This window comes from Manis pentadactyla, chromosome 15, assembly GCF_030020395.1.
Source record: "Manis pentadactyla isolate mManPen7 chromosome 15, mManPen7.hap1, whole genome shotgun sequence".
Taxonomy (NCBI): Eukaryota; Metazoa; Chordata; class Mammalia; order Pholidota; family Manidae; genus Manis; species Manis pentadactyla.
Window position 1 is genome coordinate 4,152,703 of NC_080033.1, and position 15,888 is coordinate 4,168,590.

Sequence of the window (15,888 nt, forward strand, 5' to 3'; positions counted from 1 at the left end):
AAAGCAAAGCAAGTCTCATCTATATTTAATGGAATCTTCACTGACATTCTGAAGTTGATGGAACTACAAAAGGGGGGAGAAGTGATTTTTTAAAGCTATTGTGGATTCTGTAACAACTTTCTATGTTGACTGATAGAAACCCGCACTAGAGGAGGTGAGGATTTAATATGGGTAACAGTTAAACCACTATGTTGTATATTTGAAACCAATATAAGATTACATATCAACAATACTTCAAAAAAAGAAAAGCAAAAAAATTCACATAGAAGAGGAAAATTAAAAAAGCAAATCTGGTGAAAGACTACTAGTGACGGGGTAAATAAAGCGAGTGATGGGGACTGTCAGGGTAAACAGCTGGAGCTAAGTGGATGAGCGGTAGCGGCTTCAACCCGAACCTCCAGTCTTCAGCCTTTTTTCAAAGGCGCCGCAGCATACGTTCGGAACCTTAAGCGCGTGAGCAGCGAGAATCTGCCGTCTCTGGTGTCCGCACCACCCAGAGGCGGGGCAACGGAACGAGAGCGCTTGCGCGCGACCCTGCAACTCAGCCCGAGTAAAGAAAGCCTCGCTTGTTACCTTCCTGCCCATTCGGAAAAGAAATCGAATACAAATCTCCTAAACCCAGCGCTCAGGTCGCTCCGGCTCTTTCCGGGAGACTAGGAGCAAGCCAATCCCCGCACCTTAATCCGGGTTTCTCCCGGCCCCTTTGATGTGTCTTCCCCTTCTAGACCCAAGCTCCACCGGCTTCAGCCTTTAGATAGCCACCCGTCCACCCCCAAAATCTGGCTCCATCCCTGTGTGGCACACTTAAAAAAAAGAAATACAGGAGGTGAATTTTCCTAGGACAATTGTTTATTTGGTGGAGGGGGGTATAGTGGAGTATCTTCAGGGTGGCAGAACTTTGCAACTTCTTCAATAATCAATTTCCCACTCTGCAGCTTGCCTTCCTTTATGCCCCGCTCCCCCGAGTCTTCAGGAACTGGCATGAGGCCCATGTTTCTGTAGAGTTTAGAGTTCGGTGAGGTACAGCATTCCTTCCAAGAGGATCTAGAACTCTGGGAGTTGCAGAATTTTACTGACTAGCCCCTGAAGGTCCCCAGAACCCAGAGTTACTTGGAGCTTAGCACAAAATTCCAAGGGAGTTCCAAATTCTATGGGGCTCAGAGCTCTGGACTCAGGAATATTTGGAGGCCTGGAATACTGTGGCTAGGCCTAGGGTAGAAAGATGAGCACAATAATGTCTTTATGGCTTGAAGGTGTATGCTATAATGTCACTACACCGGAGCAGTGCCTCAGCCTGCACACCTATGGGAGTCTGCAGCTGTGACACATAGAAGTTGGCCACATCCAGGTCGGTGGCCCCAAAGTGAGCAGTCACATGCACACCTTCGTGCAATGTGAAGCTCACCGGGTGACCCACCATGGCCAGCAGGCTTCGGAGGTAGCGTTCCCGAAGGGCAGCTCGGGCCTGCTGTTCCTGGGATTCCCGAGATTCTTGAACTATAGAGGACTCCAGGATTTCAGGGACCTGTGGCTTCAGAAGGGCCCTGCGTCCATCGGGGGCAAAGCCTCGGCTGAAGCCATCAGGGCCGCGGGGGAGCCGGAGAACAGGTACAGGAACGGCCAGTGGGGTCTGCATTATCCTGGCTGTTGGGTGAAGAAGAGCAGGAAGACATTACATAGTGTGGGACTACAGGAAGATGGAGGAATGGGAGCAGAGGCTTGTCTACCCCATCACAACGTAATGCTGTCCCAAACCCAACTCCTAAGGTCCCCTCCTTCCCAGGATCTGGCACCACCATTCACAAGGTCATGAGAGCAGGACTTTTGACAATTTTCATCACTGCTCTACCCCCATTTCCTGGCAATAAATATTTGCTGAAAGAATGAACCTCAGCCTCGTCTCCTCTCTCACACACAGCCCATCCAACCCACTAGGAAATGCAACCTTCTAAATAATTCCCTTTCACAGGAGCCAGCTGGGCTCCCACTGGCCAGATCAGGAATGATGTGAACATTAAAATAATGATAGTTACAGGTTATATCCACTGAACAGAAATCCATCAGTCTTTACTAATTGTAAATAAATAAGTGAACTAATAAATAAAGGAGAAAGAAAATTCTTCCTGACCATAGAAGGGTAGCTAAAGTCACCAACGGATGCTAAAATCTGTGGATGAACGTTTAAGGAGGTCTAGGATATCTGCATAGTCTTAAAGTACCTCCTGACAAGATATTTATTCACTGTAAAGAGTAAAGAGTCTAAAATGCAGGAGCCCAGTTTGAAAAAGACAGATGCACCCCTATGTTTATCGCAGCATTATTTACAATAGCCAAGTAATGGAAGCAACCTAAGTGTCCATCAGTAGATGAATGGATAAAGAAGAGGTGGTACATATACACAATGGAATATTATTCAGCCATAAGAAGAAGACAAATCCTACCATTTGCAACAACATGGATGGAGCTAGAGGGTATTATCCTCAGTGAAATAAGCCAGGTGGAAAAGGACAAGCACTAAATGATTTCACTCATCTGTGGAGATTAAGAACAAAGAAAAAACTGAAGGAACAAAACAGCAGCGACTCATAGAACCCAAGAATGGACTAACAATTACCAAAGGGAAAGGGACTGGGAAGGATGGGTGGGAAGGGAGGGACAAGGAGGGAAAAGGGGCATTACGATTAGCACACGTAATGTAGCGGGGGTCATGGGGAAGGCAGTATAACACAGAGAAGATAAGTAGTGATTCTATAGCATCTTACTATGCTGATGGACAGAGACTGTAATGGGGTTTGTGGTAGGGACTTGATGATGGGGAAATCTAGTAACCACAGTGTTGCTCATGTAATTGTAGATTAATGATACCCAAAAAAAAAAAGAGTAAAGAGTAACTTTACAGTGGGGACACTGGGTGGATACCACCTGAACTCAGGCATCAAAGCCAACAATGCAGGAATGGGACAACGGGACCCCATGTGCCCCCAGAGGTGATGCACTGAGGACAGAGCACCGCTCCTGTGTATTCCTAAATGGATCACCTTCATCTAATCTTGAGGAAACTGAGGGACACTCTACAGAAAAAATAGCCTAGCTTTTTAAAAAATATAAAGGTCATAAAAGATAAAAAAAAGGCTGAGGGGGAAACCCCCCCCACACACACACACATTTCCCCCCAAAGCCTAACACCCTCCATTTCTCCACTACCCATATCTTGGTCCAGGCACTATCACTTCCTGCCTTGACCACTGAAGTCACCTCCTCACACTGCTCCCCAACCCCGGGCTGTCTCCACACACAGCCAGGGGGCCCTTGTTAACACCTGAGTCAGATCACATCTCTCCTCTGCTCAGAGCCCTGCCCGACCACCCAGAGTGGAAGCCAGAGTCCTCATCACAGCCCTCCAGGCACCCCCCACACCTGCTCTCTCCACCCCAGGCCTGCTGGTCCTTAGGCTACCAGGCACTGCCCCTGCTCCAGCCCTTGCACCTGTCATTCCTTCTGCCTGTGTGTCCTTTCCCTCTTGTCTGTCTTAAAGAGCTACCCTTCATCCCCTTCATCCCCTCAATCTGCTCCATCATTCTTTATAGCACACAACACCTTTGCATGACATTGCACATTTATGGTTCTGCTGACGGTCCTTCCCCCTGGTGAGCTGCTGCCTCCCCACCCGCAGCCGTCCTGCTTTTTTCCCACTGCTGCAGCCCCAGCTCCTTGGAACACTCAGAGGCACAAAGACTAGGTTCATTGAATACTGTTCCCCTCTCCCAGCTCAAATGAATGGAGTGGAGACAGAGCTCTAAGGCCTGCTTAGCTAGATGACCTCAAGCAACAGTCAGTTTCCTCTTCCATTGTATGGAGAAATGGCACCGATTGCCACCTCTGCTTGTTATCTGGACTCAACTGGGCTCCTGTAGGACAAGGCCTGGTACAAACTAGATTCTCCACAAAAGTCAGTTACAGTTGTTATTGTTAGTATTGCTGTGTGACCTGGCGTTAAGTTGTGTGACTGCCCTGTGCCTCAATTTCTCTATCTGTAAAATGGGGCTAAAGAGGAACAGCCTCCCAGGGCTGTCATGGGAATAAATGACCTAACAAATGCACCGTGTTTAGCATATGCCTGGAACCTATGAAGCTCCACTGCTATGATGTTGACTTCATCTAGGGAAATGCTGGCTCTGTGAGCAGGAGGAGAGACGAAAAGGATCCAAATTTCAGGCAGCTGCACCACTCTCAGTGGCTCAGTCCCCTCCTCTTCAAAGTGACTGGCCGGAATAACCCACAAGTACTCGGCACCCAGGGATCCACCCCCAGGCCACTCACAGGATGGAAGTGATTGAGATTATGTTTTCTTGTTAGTTTCTTCCATCTCTGCAGCTCACCTGTGAGCTTAGCAAGAAAGGACCCTGCAGCAAACGGGCCAAGGCTGTAGGCCAGGGTTTCTCAGCTTCAGCTCTATTGAAATTTGTGAGCTGGATCATTCTTTGTCCTGTTGTGGGGCACTTCCCTATTCATCGGTGTAGGATTTTAGCAGCAGCCCTGGCCTCTACCCACTAGATGCCAGTAGTGTCCCTCCCCACCCCACCCCAAGTTTTGACAAACAAAATTGTCTCCATTGGTGAGTAGAATGTGTTATGAGAATTACATCTCAATAAAGCCTTTTGAAAAAGAAATTCTCCATATATTGTCCTCCTGGGGGACAAAAAAAAATGCCTCTAGTTAGGAAATCACTGATTCCCAAACAGGTGAGGGCAGGTAAAGATGGCTACTAAACACATGAACAGATTCACAACTTCACTGACACCAGAGAAATGCAAATGAAAGCTATGGTGCTTCGCCTCCCAGGTTAGGGAAGACCAGAAAGGCCATAAAGCATGGTGTTGGTGTTAAAAGTACAGGAACATCTTCAAATCCCTGGTGGTCAGGGTGTGATTCAGGACAGCCTCAAAGAAAGGCAGTTTGACAGGGTGCATGAATACTGTAAATGCCAGTCATTCATTGTCACCCAGCCCATGAGGAGCCTGGGGCGAAGGACTTTTAGCTTTCTACCTTTTTGTGTCTTTTAAATTCTGTACTATTCAAAATGATTTTTTAAGGTTTGATTTTAAAAGGAAGGGGCATATTAAAATGCTTCCATGTCCCTTAGAGAACATTAGGCTTCCCTCAGGAACCTGAAGTCCCTCTCCTTAGGGTCACCCACTCCCCAACCTCTTTCTCTTGCCAACCTACACCTTTCCTAGGCTGCCAAGGAAGTGTAGTTAGCTGCCAAGTCCTACAGATTAGGCAACCCCATCTGGTGGCCCAAACTGAATCCTTATTAACAGAAGTCAGCAAATTTTCTGTGTGAACGGCCCACAGTAAATATTTTAGGCAGAAGGGCCATAGGCTTTCCATTACAACCACTCAACTATGTCACAGGAGCAGGAAAATAGTCAAAAGCAATACATAAACAGTGAACACGGCCATGTCCCAATAAGACCTTACTTACTGAAACACCCAAAATTTGAATATTTTATATAATTCCCTGTGCTATAAATTATTTTTTTAAGTTTTCCAACCACTTAAAAATGCAAAACCTAGTCTTAGCTCATTGGTCATACAAGAGTTCAAGTGGCAGGTCACAGCTCACCACCTGGCAGAGGGTATGTGGGTGTGGGTTTGGGGACCCTGGGGGGCTTAGCCCCCTCAGGTTCATGACAAGAGATCTGGGCAGGTCACTGCAACTCTATGAGCAGCCTCCCTGTTCTGGCTCCACACCTGTGAAATGAAGCATAAAAAAATATCTCCAAGCGTTATTGAGAGAAGGAGAATCTTGCAGGGGTAGGCTGGTGATCACACAGGCAAAGGGCATCCCACATTCTCCTGGACTCCTCCTCACTTTCTCTATCATCCATATTCAATCCATTAATAAAGCCCTGATGGGCTTGTCTTCAAGGGCTCTGTCTTCAAAAATGCATCCAGAATCCACCACCTTCTCATACCCCACCTCACCCCCAACTCTGCACCCAACTTGGTCCAGCCACCCTCACCTCCCCCTGGACTACTGCAGTCTCCTCCCTACCAGACTCCCAGCCTCTGCTTTCATGCAATAGTCTGTTCCCCACACAGCTGTCAGAGGGATCCTGCTAGAACTAAGTCTGATCACATCCCTCCTTTGCTCGGAGCCCTCTCAATGGCTTCCATTTCACCCAGAGCAAAAGCCACACACTCGTCATGATGGCTACAAAGCCCCAACATGTCTCTGACCTTACCTCCCATCCCACTCTGCGTTGCTCACTGCTGTTAATCCTTTAACATGCCAAGCGCATTTCTGCCTCAGGGCCTTTGCATGTGCTGTCTTACTTCCTGGAACCCTCTTCCAGATGGGAGACGTGTATATTTCCAGATACACGGCTCACCTTCCCCCTCACTTCACTTAGATCACTGCTCAAATGACACTTCACAGGGAGGAAAACAGTACCCCTGTCACCCTGCATTATCTTCAACTCACAGATATTATGAGTTCTTACCTCCTGTTAATTCTGTCACCTCCCAACAATGCATATTTACTTGTTTACCTATGCCACAGAATATAAGCCTTTGAGAGAAGGGACACAAACACTTACTTTACAACTTCATCATCCCCAGTCCCACTTAGAGCTTGGCAAATGAGGAGCTCAGTAAATATCTGTTAAAGGAATGTAAAGATTCACCCAATCACATTATCTGACATTATCAACTTGCATCATCCAAGCACCTGCTCCATGCACAGACCACCCTGGGCAATGCTGCGGATACAGCTATGAAGGAAACAGCCCTTACCCTGCCTACATGGACTCACAGTCCAGTGGGTGACACACGCTTGTCTCTAGACAATGATGACCCAGAGTGGGCAGGGCTGGAATGAAGGAGCCTAGGGACCTCAGAGGCCCAGAGGTGACACCCAGCCCAGCCTAGCCTGGGGGACAAAACATAGTTTCCAGGGAGGGCATTCAGGAAAGCTCTCTCTAACGAGGTTACATGTGAACACAGGCCTGAATGAAGTAAAGAATTGAGACTTACAGACATCTAGGGCAAAAGCATCCCAGCCAGTAAGAGCAAAGGCACAGCCCACATAGTAAGGCCAGTGTGTAGGAGGTGGGGACAGGGCAGAATGCGCAGGGACCCAGAGGACCACGGCTGAGAACTTAGGTCTCTACTCTGAGTGAGATGGGAACCACAAGACAGTTTTGAGCAGAGGGACAGGTGCCCTCTACCCTCTGCCCACTGCTCGGAGGAAGGACCGTGAAGGACAAAGGGAAATGCAGGAAGCCCAGTGAGGGAACCACCGCAGTGATCCAGGAGGAAGGTAATGGTGTCTGGAACAGGGCGGGACAGTGGGGTGGGGAGAAGAGGTCAGGGTCAGATCACTGGCATATTTTGAAGGCTGAGAGCCCTCACTGTTTACTGGTGGACTGAGAGGAAAAGCAGAGCCAAGGAAGACTCCCAGGTTTTTTACCTGATGCACAAGATCACAATAAATGGGATTAACGGGGCATATACCTTTTCTTTATCTGACCACTACCACTGTGAATGAATGGGATTAAAGGATATATACACTTCCCAATTTATCTGACCATTGCACGCCAAGCTTAGTCAAGGGTCATCAGCCCCGGGGGCTTTCCCCCGACCTAGGTTAACACATGAGAGATTTAAGAGAAACACACTAGTCTCCAGGGCTAGTATTTAATAAAGGACTGATGGGAAATGAATAAATGGCCAAAGAATTATATCAAACCCTTAGATAAAACTAAGGGTGGGTTTCCATAGGGCCTTGTTTTCTCCATTAGGGGGAAGAAACAAAAGAAAATCTGGTCATACCATGCAATCCCCATTTTCCTGAAGAAGAAACTGGAGCTGGGGGATGTCAAATCACGTACTGGGTACAAGCTGGTGAGTAAGGAAAAGGGGGCAAACCCAGGATGGTCTGGGCAGAAAACATTGGGGCCATCGATAACCCTGCTCTATGCAAAAGGGCAGACTTTTTTTCAACCAGCACAGGGGAGCCGATGGAGGTTTTGGAACCAAGGTGGGACCTGATGGAGGCCAGTTTTGGAGAAAGGTCACATAGGGTTTGCCCAAGAGGACCAAAGCAGGTATTACCCATTCTCCCCGGTGACCAGGCCCTAGAGTCCTTCATCCTTTCAGTCTCCAAGCCAAGGATTTCCTGCCTGAAGATTTCCAAAAACCGAATAGTTTCAAGGGCCTGTGGCTTGGGTCAACAGGCATCTGCAAGAGATTCACACGCTTCCTTCCTTGGGGCCTCAATGCTCAGTTTCAAGAAAATGAGGACGGATCAGCCAGGTGGACGTTTAACTAACCCTTCAGTTGCCGGGGTAGGATACCAACTGAGTTACCAGGTGAACAGCGAAGACCACACACCTAACTAACCAAGGTGGTGGCATGTAAACACACTCCACTCCATGGGCGGCTCCTGGGGACGCAAATGAGTTAAACAGAGCCTCCCGGGAAGGTCAGAACCTCTAGCCCCGAAACCTTACCCTTTCCTCAGCACCTCCAGGCCGGTAAGTTTCCTTTCAATTCCGCCCTAGCCACCAATCGATAGCCTTTTCTTATACTAAGTAGGTCCTCCCGGCCCCCAGGCGTCCACTCCCCACTCCGTGTGGGCTGCATTTTCTTCCCACCTCCCGGCTCCGATTAGGCAAGATATTCTAGCACCCAGGAGAGGCGGGAGTTTGTGGCTTGCTGCCGTTACTCCTGTTAGTACGGTCATCGTTATTTCCCCGATGGGAGGCATTCTGCACCCTCCCAGCACCCCTCCCCACCCCCGGCGCGGAAACACGCCTGCTGCACAGTTCGGCACCAGTCTCCGGTGCAGGCATTTGGGCCCAGAACGACCCCGCTGTTGGCGCGACGGGCGCCGACCTGCCTGTAATCGCCACTCCCGGCCTTGCACGCGGGTGGGCGTCCCGTCCCGAGCCGGGGCCAGGAAGGGGCCACGTGCCCGGGAGCCACTACCAACACCCGGTACTCACCAAGGTCCGCGGCAGCTGGCGCCTCCACTTCCGCCGGCGCCCCATCCGCAGAGGCCCGGGCCAACCACGAGCCGCCCGCCCTGGGTTCCGCCCGCGCTGCTGCCGCCCCACGTGGTTGCCGGCGGGCACGCGAGCTCGGAAGCCCGTACAGCCCGAAGCACTACCCCGCCGGCGGCACGGAGGAGCATTTCAATCAGATCTGCCAGCCTCCGAGTCGGCGGCGACCGGGATACCCCTTTTACGAAAGAAGAAACTGAGTTTCAGAGAGGGAAAGACGTCCTCTGCTGGGATAAGGACACCCCCATTCCTGCTACACGTGCACACTCCTACCCATCACTTGCAGTCTGAACCTCCCCTCCCCTACATGAAACCTTCAGCAGCCACGGACCAGAAAATAGCCTTGGAGAGAGCAGCAGCTGGGACGGACCTGAATTGGTCGTTTTGTCCCGCAGACCTCCCTGCTGCCCTATGTTACAAAGGAGGAAACTGAGGCCCTGGAAGACGGAAGGTCTGGCTTGAGGTGCTAATGGAGCCTCACCACGCAGGGCTCAGACCGAAACTCACCTCTTCCACAGTGGGGGACGTTGTGGGCCTCTGCTTCCACCAGGTTCCCAAGGCCTAGTGCCTGCCGCACAGGCCCTCTGAAAATATCTAATTAAAAGAATGTGCATAGCAACAGTCACTGCATTGGGGTATGGGTGGGGACTTGATAATATGGGTAAATGTAGTAACCACATTGCTTTTTCATGTGAAACCTTCTTAAGAGTGTATATCAATAATACCTTCATAAAAAATTAAAAAATAAATTGTAGGTAGATGTCAGGGAAAAAAAAAGAATGTGCATAGCAGGAGCTCAGTACAAATGTGTTGACTGAGCTATGAGCAAGTAGGGTCTCTATTTGTGAACAAGGCAGACTGGGCTTCCTGCCGTCTCAGAACCTACCTTCTGGGGGCCTGGATGGGGAAGAATAGGGTATACTTGAGCAAATACATCAGCCAGATCCTTTAAGGCTTGAAGACTGATGTGAAAATAATAAATATAGGCAGTGAGAGAGTGGGTGGCAGGGTTAGGGAGCTTCTTTAATTGGCTGGTAAGAAGAAGTGACAGTGAAGAAAAAGGCACCTGAGGTAACAGATGGGGAAACTGAGGCCCAGGAGGGACCTGCGGACAGATGAAGGTCATGGAGTGTAAACTGTTAAGGCCTTCAGCAGGGTGGGGCTACTTTAGATACAGTGGTCAGGGAGGTCCTCTGCTCTCAGGAGGACAATTGAACTGAGACCTGAATAACAATATGAGGAACTCTTAGGCCTGGAGCAGTACTCCAGGAGATTAGCATGTGAAATTCACTCAGTGCTGGGCTGGGGACACATGCGCTGGGGGACAGACCCTGGCCCCTGACCTTAGGGGGGCTTGTTTTGTGGGTGGGTGTTGGGATAGGACTGTCAACACACAGTTCTCTGTTATGATGTGGTTTGTGCCAGGAAGAAAAGAAAACTTGTAAGGGTTGAAGGGTGGGGCAGGGTGTTGATGCCACTTCAAACAGTGATCAGAGAGAGCTGCTTTGAGGAGGGGAGTTCAAGACAGTTGGCTATTTGGTTTTAATAGTGATTCCAGGTCCAGGAGCAGAGTAGATTTGTGATCACAACCCTCCTCTGCTCAAAACCCTTCCTAGGCTTCGGTCTCAGAAAACCAGTGACTTTTAAGTGGCCAAAAGACCCCTCTTGGATCTGACTCCATTTTCTCACCAAAATCGGCCACCCCTTGTCCCCCATGCCCTCCTCCCTTCCTTGTTATTCTTGAATTCGGGGGTTGGCTGGCTGGCTGGGTCCCTCACCTCCCTCAAGTCTCAACTCCGTATACCCTTTCGAGGCATGAGGAGAAAACGGAGGCCCCCACCCCAGCACCCCTGGCCCTTTATTAACCTTCCTAGCTTTTTTTTTTTTTTTTACTTTTTGTGGGGTTTTTTGTATCATTAATCTACAATTACATGAGCTACATTATGTTTACTAGACTCCCTCCATCATCAAGTCCCCCCACCTACCCCATTACAGTCACTGTCCCTCAGCGTAGTAAGATGCTTCCTAGCTTTTTCTTTGCTCCATGGCACTTGTCGCTCTGAAGGTACCTTGTATTTGTCATAGTTATCTTGTGGAAAGTCTGTACGAACGCATATGAGGCCAGGCATTATTGTCTGTTTTGTTCACCGCTGTACTCTGAGCATTTAGAACAGAAGCTGGCGCACAGTAGGCGCTCAATAAATGTTCGCCCAGTGAATTTTTATTGTAAAGCATTTAATGGAATAGTCCAGATTACTATTAAGCGCCTAGTTAGAAACGTGGCCCCTAACATTTTCTCGCTTGGGGGTTCGTAGGGGCACCCAGTGCCTCAGTTTCACCAGTCCTTAAAACGGAAGCAGGAATAGCTGTTTCTATGCGGGCTACGGGCAAACTCGGGGGTCTCTCAGGTTCCGATGCCAAGTGCGCAGGCACAGCCTTGATCGAGTTTGGCTGCCGGCCGCCCTGTCCTCTCCGTCAGGACCCGCCCTGGTGGGTGGAGCCACGGGCCGGGCCAGCACGTGTAAGAGTCCGCGGCGGGTCGCCCCAGTCACTCACCTGAGCGCTTCAGTCCGAGTGCGCACGGCCTGCGCGTCCTCCGCCTGCCAGCTCGCCCGCCAGCCGGCCCAACCGGCCCGCGACCCATGTCCCGCCGCAAGGCCGGCTGCACGCCCCGCCGAGTAGACCCCGCGCCGGCCGCCAACCCAGACGACGAGCTGGAGATGCCGAACCTCGTCATCGAGATGAAGACCGAGCCGCTCGCCCGGCCCCTACAGGCCCCGGGGTTCGGGCTCTTCTCTCCGAAGGAAACGCCTGCGTCGGGGCATTTCGAGGGCGAACCCTGCCACTCCTCCGGCCACGCGCCCGCCGGGGGCCCCCTCCACGCCCTCGGCGCGCGGAACCAGTGGGCACTGTGGACGCCACTGGTCCCCAGCCTTCTCGGTGAGCGCCGCCTACCCCTGCCGCGGGCCCCACCTCCCACACCCTTCATTTTCAGGTGGGACTCCGTTCTCTGGGCCCCGACCCCGGCCCCTGCCTCATTTCCCTCTCCGGTGGCCTCCAGCCCCACTTCTGACCTTCGGGTTTTCCCTCTCGGAACCCTCAGCCCCCATCCGGGCCCCACCCAACGCTTACCACCCGCTTCCTCCCTGCAGACCGCCAGCCCTGGACCGACAAACACCCAGATCTGTTGACCTGCGGTCGCTGCTTGCAGACCTTCCCCTTGGAGGCCATCACTGCTTTCATGGACCACAAGAAACTGGGCTGTCAGCTCCTCAGAGGCCCCAGCCCTTGCCAGGGCTCAGGTGAGTCAAGCGGGTGTGCAGTCCCCCTCGAAAGTGCAAGGGCCTGGCTTCCTGTGGGAGAAGGGGCTGAGCTGGACAGGCAGGGCACTGAGCACTACTTCCCCTTTCTCACTCCCCGTCGGGTGCAGCCTAGGCGTGGCCAGGGCCTGCCCTGTCCCCAGGCTGGGACTAGTGGTGTCTGTGGGGAGGGGGGGGTAGGTGGGAGCGGGGGCTGGGCAAGTAAGGAGGGCCGCCCACAGGGTGTGGCCAGCCCCAGAAGACTGGTCTGGGGATTTGCCACACACACCCCCCCAATCTGGTTTCACTTCTCTTTCCCCTTGGCCAGAAATAACTGGCCAGGTGCTGGACCAGTGTGGCAGTAGGGGGACCTCTGGGGAGGGCAGCGGCCTGGGGGAGGGGGAGCTGAGGCCAGCTGGGAGGATGTGTTGCCCCCCAACCTCTTTATCACTTCACCTTGAGGTGCTGGGTATTTGCTCAGAGCCAGGGAAGGCATTGCTGGCTTCCCTCCCTGATGGAATCTCCCAGCCCTGCTTGCTGGGAAGCCCCTGGTTTGAGCCAGGTCTGGACACCTGGTACCTTCTCTTGGGAGGTAATCAGAAATACCCTTAACATGGTGAGCTTTTGGTTAGCGTCAGCTGCGGGGCTCATCCAAACCACGAATTTCCAGCCCCCAGTGCGTGTGCTTCTAAGAGTTTTGAGAAATGGAATTATATTCAAGGCTGGCTGGAGAGGGGACGGGGATGGGGAGGTGTTCTCTGGTGGGAGAGGAGGGGCTATGATTGAATCATGTGGAGTTGAAGCGGGGAGGGTAGCCTGGTGAGCGAGTTGAGGGACTGTGATTGAATCACTGGAACAAAACACTCCAAGGCACTTGGACTTGGAGAAATGCAGGCACCTCAGCCACTTGGGCTCAGCTCATGTTTACTGAAGGCTTACATGGACCAAAACTCAGCTATTCTCCACTAGAGGTCACAACCTCAAAGGGAGAGGACCCCTAGGATTCCCATATTTTAAGAAAGGAGGAAACTGAGACTCTGAGAGGGGTGTTTCTTGCCCAAGATCACACAGCTAGGAAGCAGGAGAGTGGGTTATACAGTCAGCCAGGCTGGCCCTCTCCAGTCCCTGCCTGTACCCTTGACCCTGGTGTTGTATCAGGAAATCCACTCCCATCCAAGACTATCTAATGTTAAAAAAATAAAGGCCAGTGGATCTAGGAAGTATCTTACTGATAGTCCATGGAAGAATCTAGAGACAATAGCCAATTTGGGGTCCATGTGGAGGGAAGGGGATCTAGCTCATTAACTCCCTGACATCTCTCCAGGTGGCCTCTAAGCCTTCTCCCCATCTAGACTTCAGCTCCTTCTTCTGTAAGGCAGATAAAAAGACCATGCATGGAACCCATGAGCTTGGAGCCTGGCACAGAAACTCACTCAGTAATCAAGAGCTTTTTATTAAATAATCTTTGGAAACTTCTTACTCAATCCCCAGGTTTCTGGATTGAAACCCCAGCACTACCCCTTCCAAGCTGTGACCTTGGGGAACTCTTTGCCTCATTCTTCCCATCCAGAAAATGGGGGGCTTATTTCCAGTCTGGAATGGAAGCTGTGAGAGTGAGCTGACGCATATGGCACAGTGCCCAGCACACTGAACTTGGTCGCCTCTTCAGTAAGGCCTTCTTGACGCCCCGCCATTAAAATAGTACTCCTGACCCTCTCTTTTAACTTTCTTGAAGAGTGTCAGAGAATCCTCATGCACTCATCATCCAATCCACAGGTTTTCCACACTTCTAGTCTGCCCACCCACCCTTCTGAACGTCAGCTCCCCCAGAAACAGGGAGTTTTGCCTGTCTGATTACTGTATGTAATCTACTGGAATAGAGCCTTTCCCACAGGTGTCCAACTGGCAGCCGTGAACAGGAACTGCTGACTTTTTGCCCATCTCACTAACACCCAGATTTTCTCTTCCGTAGAACGTAAGGACCCAAAGGCCTTGAGCTGCCTCCGCTGCGGCAGAGAGTTCATGGGGGCCTGGAAACTGCTGCGCCACGCCCAGTGGGACCACGGACTGTCCATCTACCAGACAGAGGTCGAGGCCCCAGAGGCCCCGCTGCTAGGCCTGGCAGAGGTGGCTGCAGCCATGTCGGCAGTGGTGGGGCTGGAAGCCGAGGCCCAGGGCTCCCAGGTGAGCAGCGTGCCCCGGCGGAGTTCTACCTGCCCTGTGTGCAAGAAGACCCTCAGCTCCTTCAGCAACCTTAAGGTGCACATGCGCTCGCACACAGGCGAGCGGCCCTACGCCTGTGACCAGTGTCCCTATACCTGTACCCAGAGCAGCAAGCTCAACCGCCATAAGAAGACCCACCGGCAGCTACTGCCTCAGATCCCCTGCACGGCTACTGCCAGTCAGGAGCAGGCCTCTGCCACCGCCCCTCCAGAGCCAGCTGCCCATGCTGCTGCCCCGGCCAGTACCCTCCCATGCCGCGGTGGCGAGGGGGCTGGAGCTGCTGCTACAGCAGGAGTCCAGGAACCCGGGGCTCCTGGCGGTGGGGCTCAGGTGGGCCCTGGCGGGGACCGCTGGGGAGCTACCACCAAGGAACAGAGACCTGACCCTGCAAAGAGCCAGAAAACATCCCCCAAGAAGACGCCCAAGCCAGTGGGCAAGAGCCGTGGGCCCGGGGGCAGCTGCGAGTTCTGCGGGAAGCACTTCACCAACAGTAGCAACCTGACGGTGCACCGGCGCTCCCACACGGGCGAGCGGCCCTACACCTGCGAGCTCTGCTCCTACGCCTGTGCCCAGAGCAGCAAGCTCAACCGCCACCGCCGCATGCACGGCCTGGGCCCCGGCTGCACCCGCTTCGAGTGCCCCCACTGCTGTGTGCCTTTCGGCCTGCGTGCCACCCTGGACAAACACCTGCGGCAGAAGCATCCCGAGGTGGGTGGGGAGGCCTAGCAGCAAAAATGTCCTCTCTGCTGTCCCTGGAACCCTGTTGCTCCTGTTGATCTCCTGTTCTTCCCCTGCTACAAGTAAACTCTCCCTGCCTTGTTACATACACATCTGGACTCCAGCTTTCTTCTTGGGCTGTCTGAGGTGGGGCAGGAGGCTTCCCTCTTTGGAGTGGACAGCTGGACAGACCGGTTTGGAACGAGGGGGTGAGGGGAAAGGCCGGCCCCCAGTGCCCGGGGCACAACAAGACTGGCACAGAAAGCTGTGCTCCCAGTTCCTGGTGTGGGCGAGGCCAGGGCAGGGGCCGAGGTGAGAGCAGGGAGAAGCCTGGACCTGTCACCAGGGGCCCCTGGGCAAAGTCCTGGCCCTCCTCTGTGCTGGGTGCAGGGCCCTTTCCCACAGCAGTGCCTCTGCCCTCCCAGAGCGGCAGCAGGCGCGGTTCTGATTAACAAGGAAGGAGCTGCTGCTTAAGAGATTTGGGTGTGTCTTCCCACTGACCCCGACCTAGAACCCAGCAAGCTCCCTCCCCAGCCACTGGCTGGTGGGCCTGGGGTTTGGGAGTCCTGCACCAGCCACAC

The 15,888-nt window shown here is 52.4% G+C and overlaps 2 protein-coding genes across 8 annotated transcripts; one reads left to right on the forward strand and one right to left on the reverse strand.

Moving 5' to 3' along the window:
• Positions 1-827: 827 nt before the first annotated feature.
• GEMIN7 (gem nuclear organelle associated protein 7) lies at positions 828-12,390 on the reverse strand. 7 transcript variants are annotated; one of them, XM_036885859.2, is made up of 2 exons: positions 12,261-12,390; positions 828-1,644 (listed from the first exon to the last, which is right to left on the reverse strand). In XM_036885859.2, exon 2 carries the CDS (start codon positions 1,634-1,636, stop codon positions 1,241-1,243), a length of 396 nt encoding a protein of 131 aa, XP_036741754.1. In that variant the 5' UTR covers positions 1,637-1,644; positions 12,261-12,390; the 3' UTR covers positions 828-1,240. The 7 variants fall into 7 exon arrangements, with proteins under 7 accessions (XP_036741754.1, XP_036741746.1, XP_057348690.1 ...); XM_036885851.2 differs by lacking the exon at positions 12,261-12,390 and adding an exon at positions 9,012-9,230; XM_057492707.1 differs by lacking the exon at positions 12,261-12,390 and adding an exon at positions 8,902-9,007 and having other exon boundaries at positions 828-1,640.
• On the forward strand, positions 11,625-15,808 carry ZNF296 (zinc finger protein 296). The gene is made up of 3 exons (XM_036885805.2): positions 11,625-12,008; positions 12,221-12,370; positions 14,340-15,808. Exons 1-3 carry the CDS (start codon positions 11,711-11,713, stop codon positions 15,314-15,316), a joined length of 1,425 nt encoding a protein of 474 aa, XP_036741700.2. The 5' UTR covers positions 11,625-11,710; the 3' UTR covers positions 15,317-15,808.
• Positions 15,809-15,888: the final 80 nt, after the last annotated feature.

Excerpts from the sequence above, each read along its gene's own strand:
- GEMIN7 (XM_036885859.2), bottom strand. The coding sequence starts at position 1,636 with ATGCAGACCCCACTGGCCGTTCCTGTACCTGTTCTCCGGCTCCCCCGC.
- ZNF296 (XM_036885805.2), top strand. The coding sequence starts at position 11,711 with ATGTCCCGCCGCAAGGCCGGCTGCACGCCCCGCCGAGTAGACCCCGCG. Across the intron at positions 12,009-12,220 it reads ACTGGTCCCCAGCCTTCTCG|ACCGCCAGCCCTGGACCGAC; the intron begins GTGAGCGCCGCC and ends TCCTCCCTGCAG. Across the intron at positions 12,371-14,339 it reads CAGCCCTTGCCAGGGCTCAG|AACGTAAGGACCCAAAGGCC; the intron begins GTGAGTCAAGCG and ends TCTCTTCCGTAG.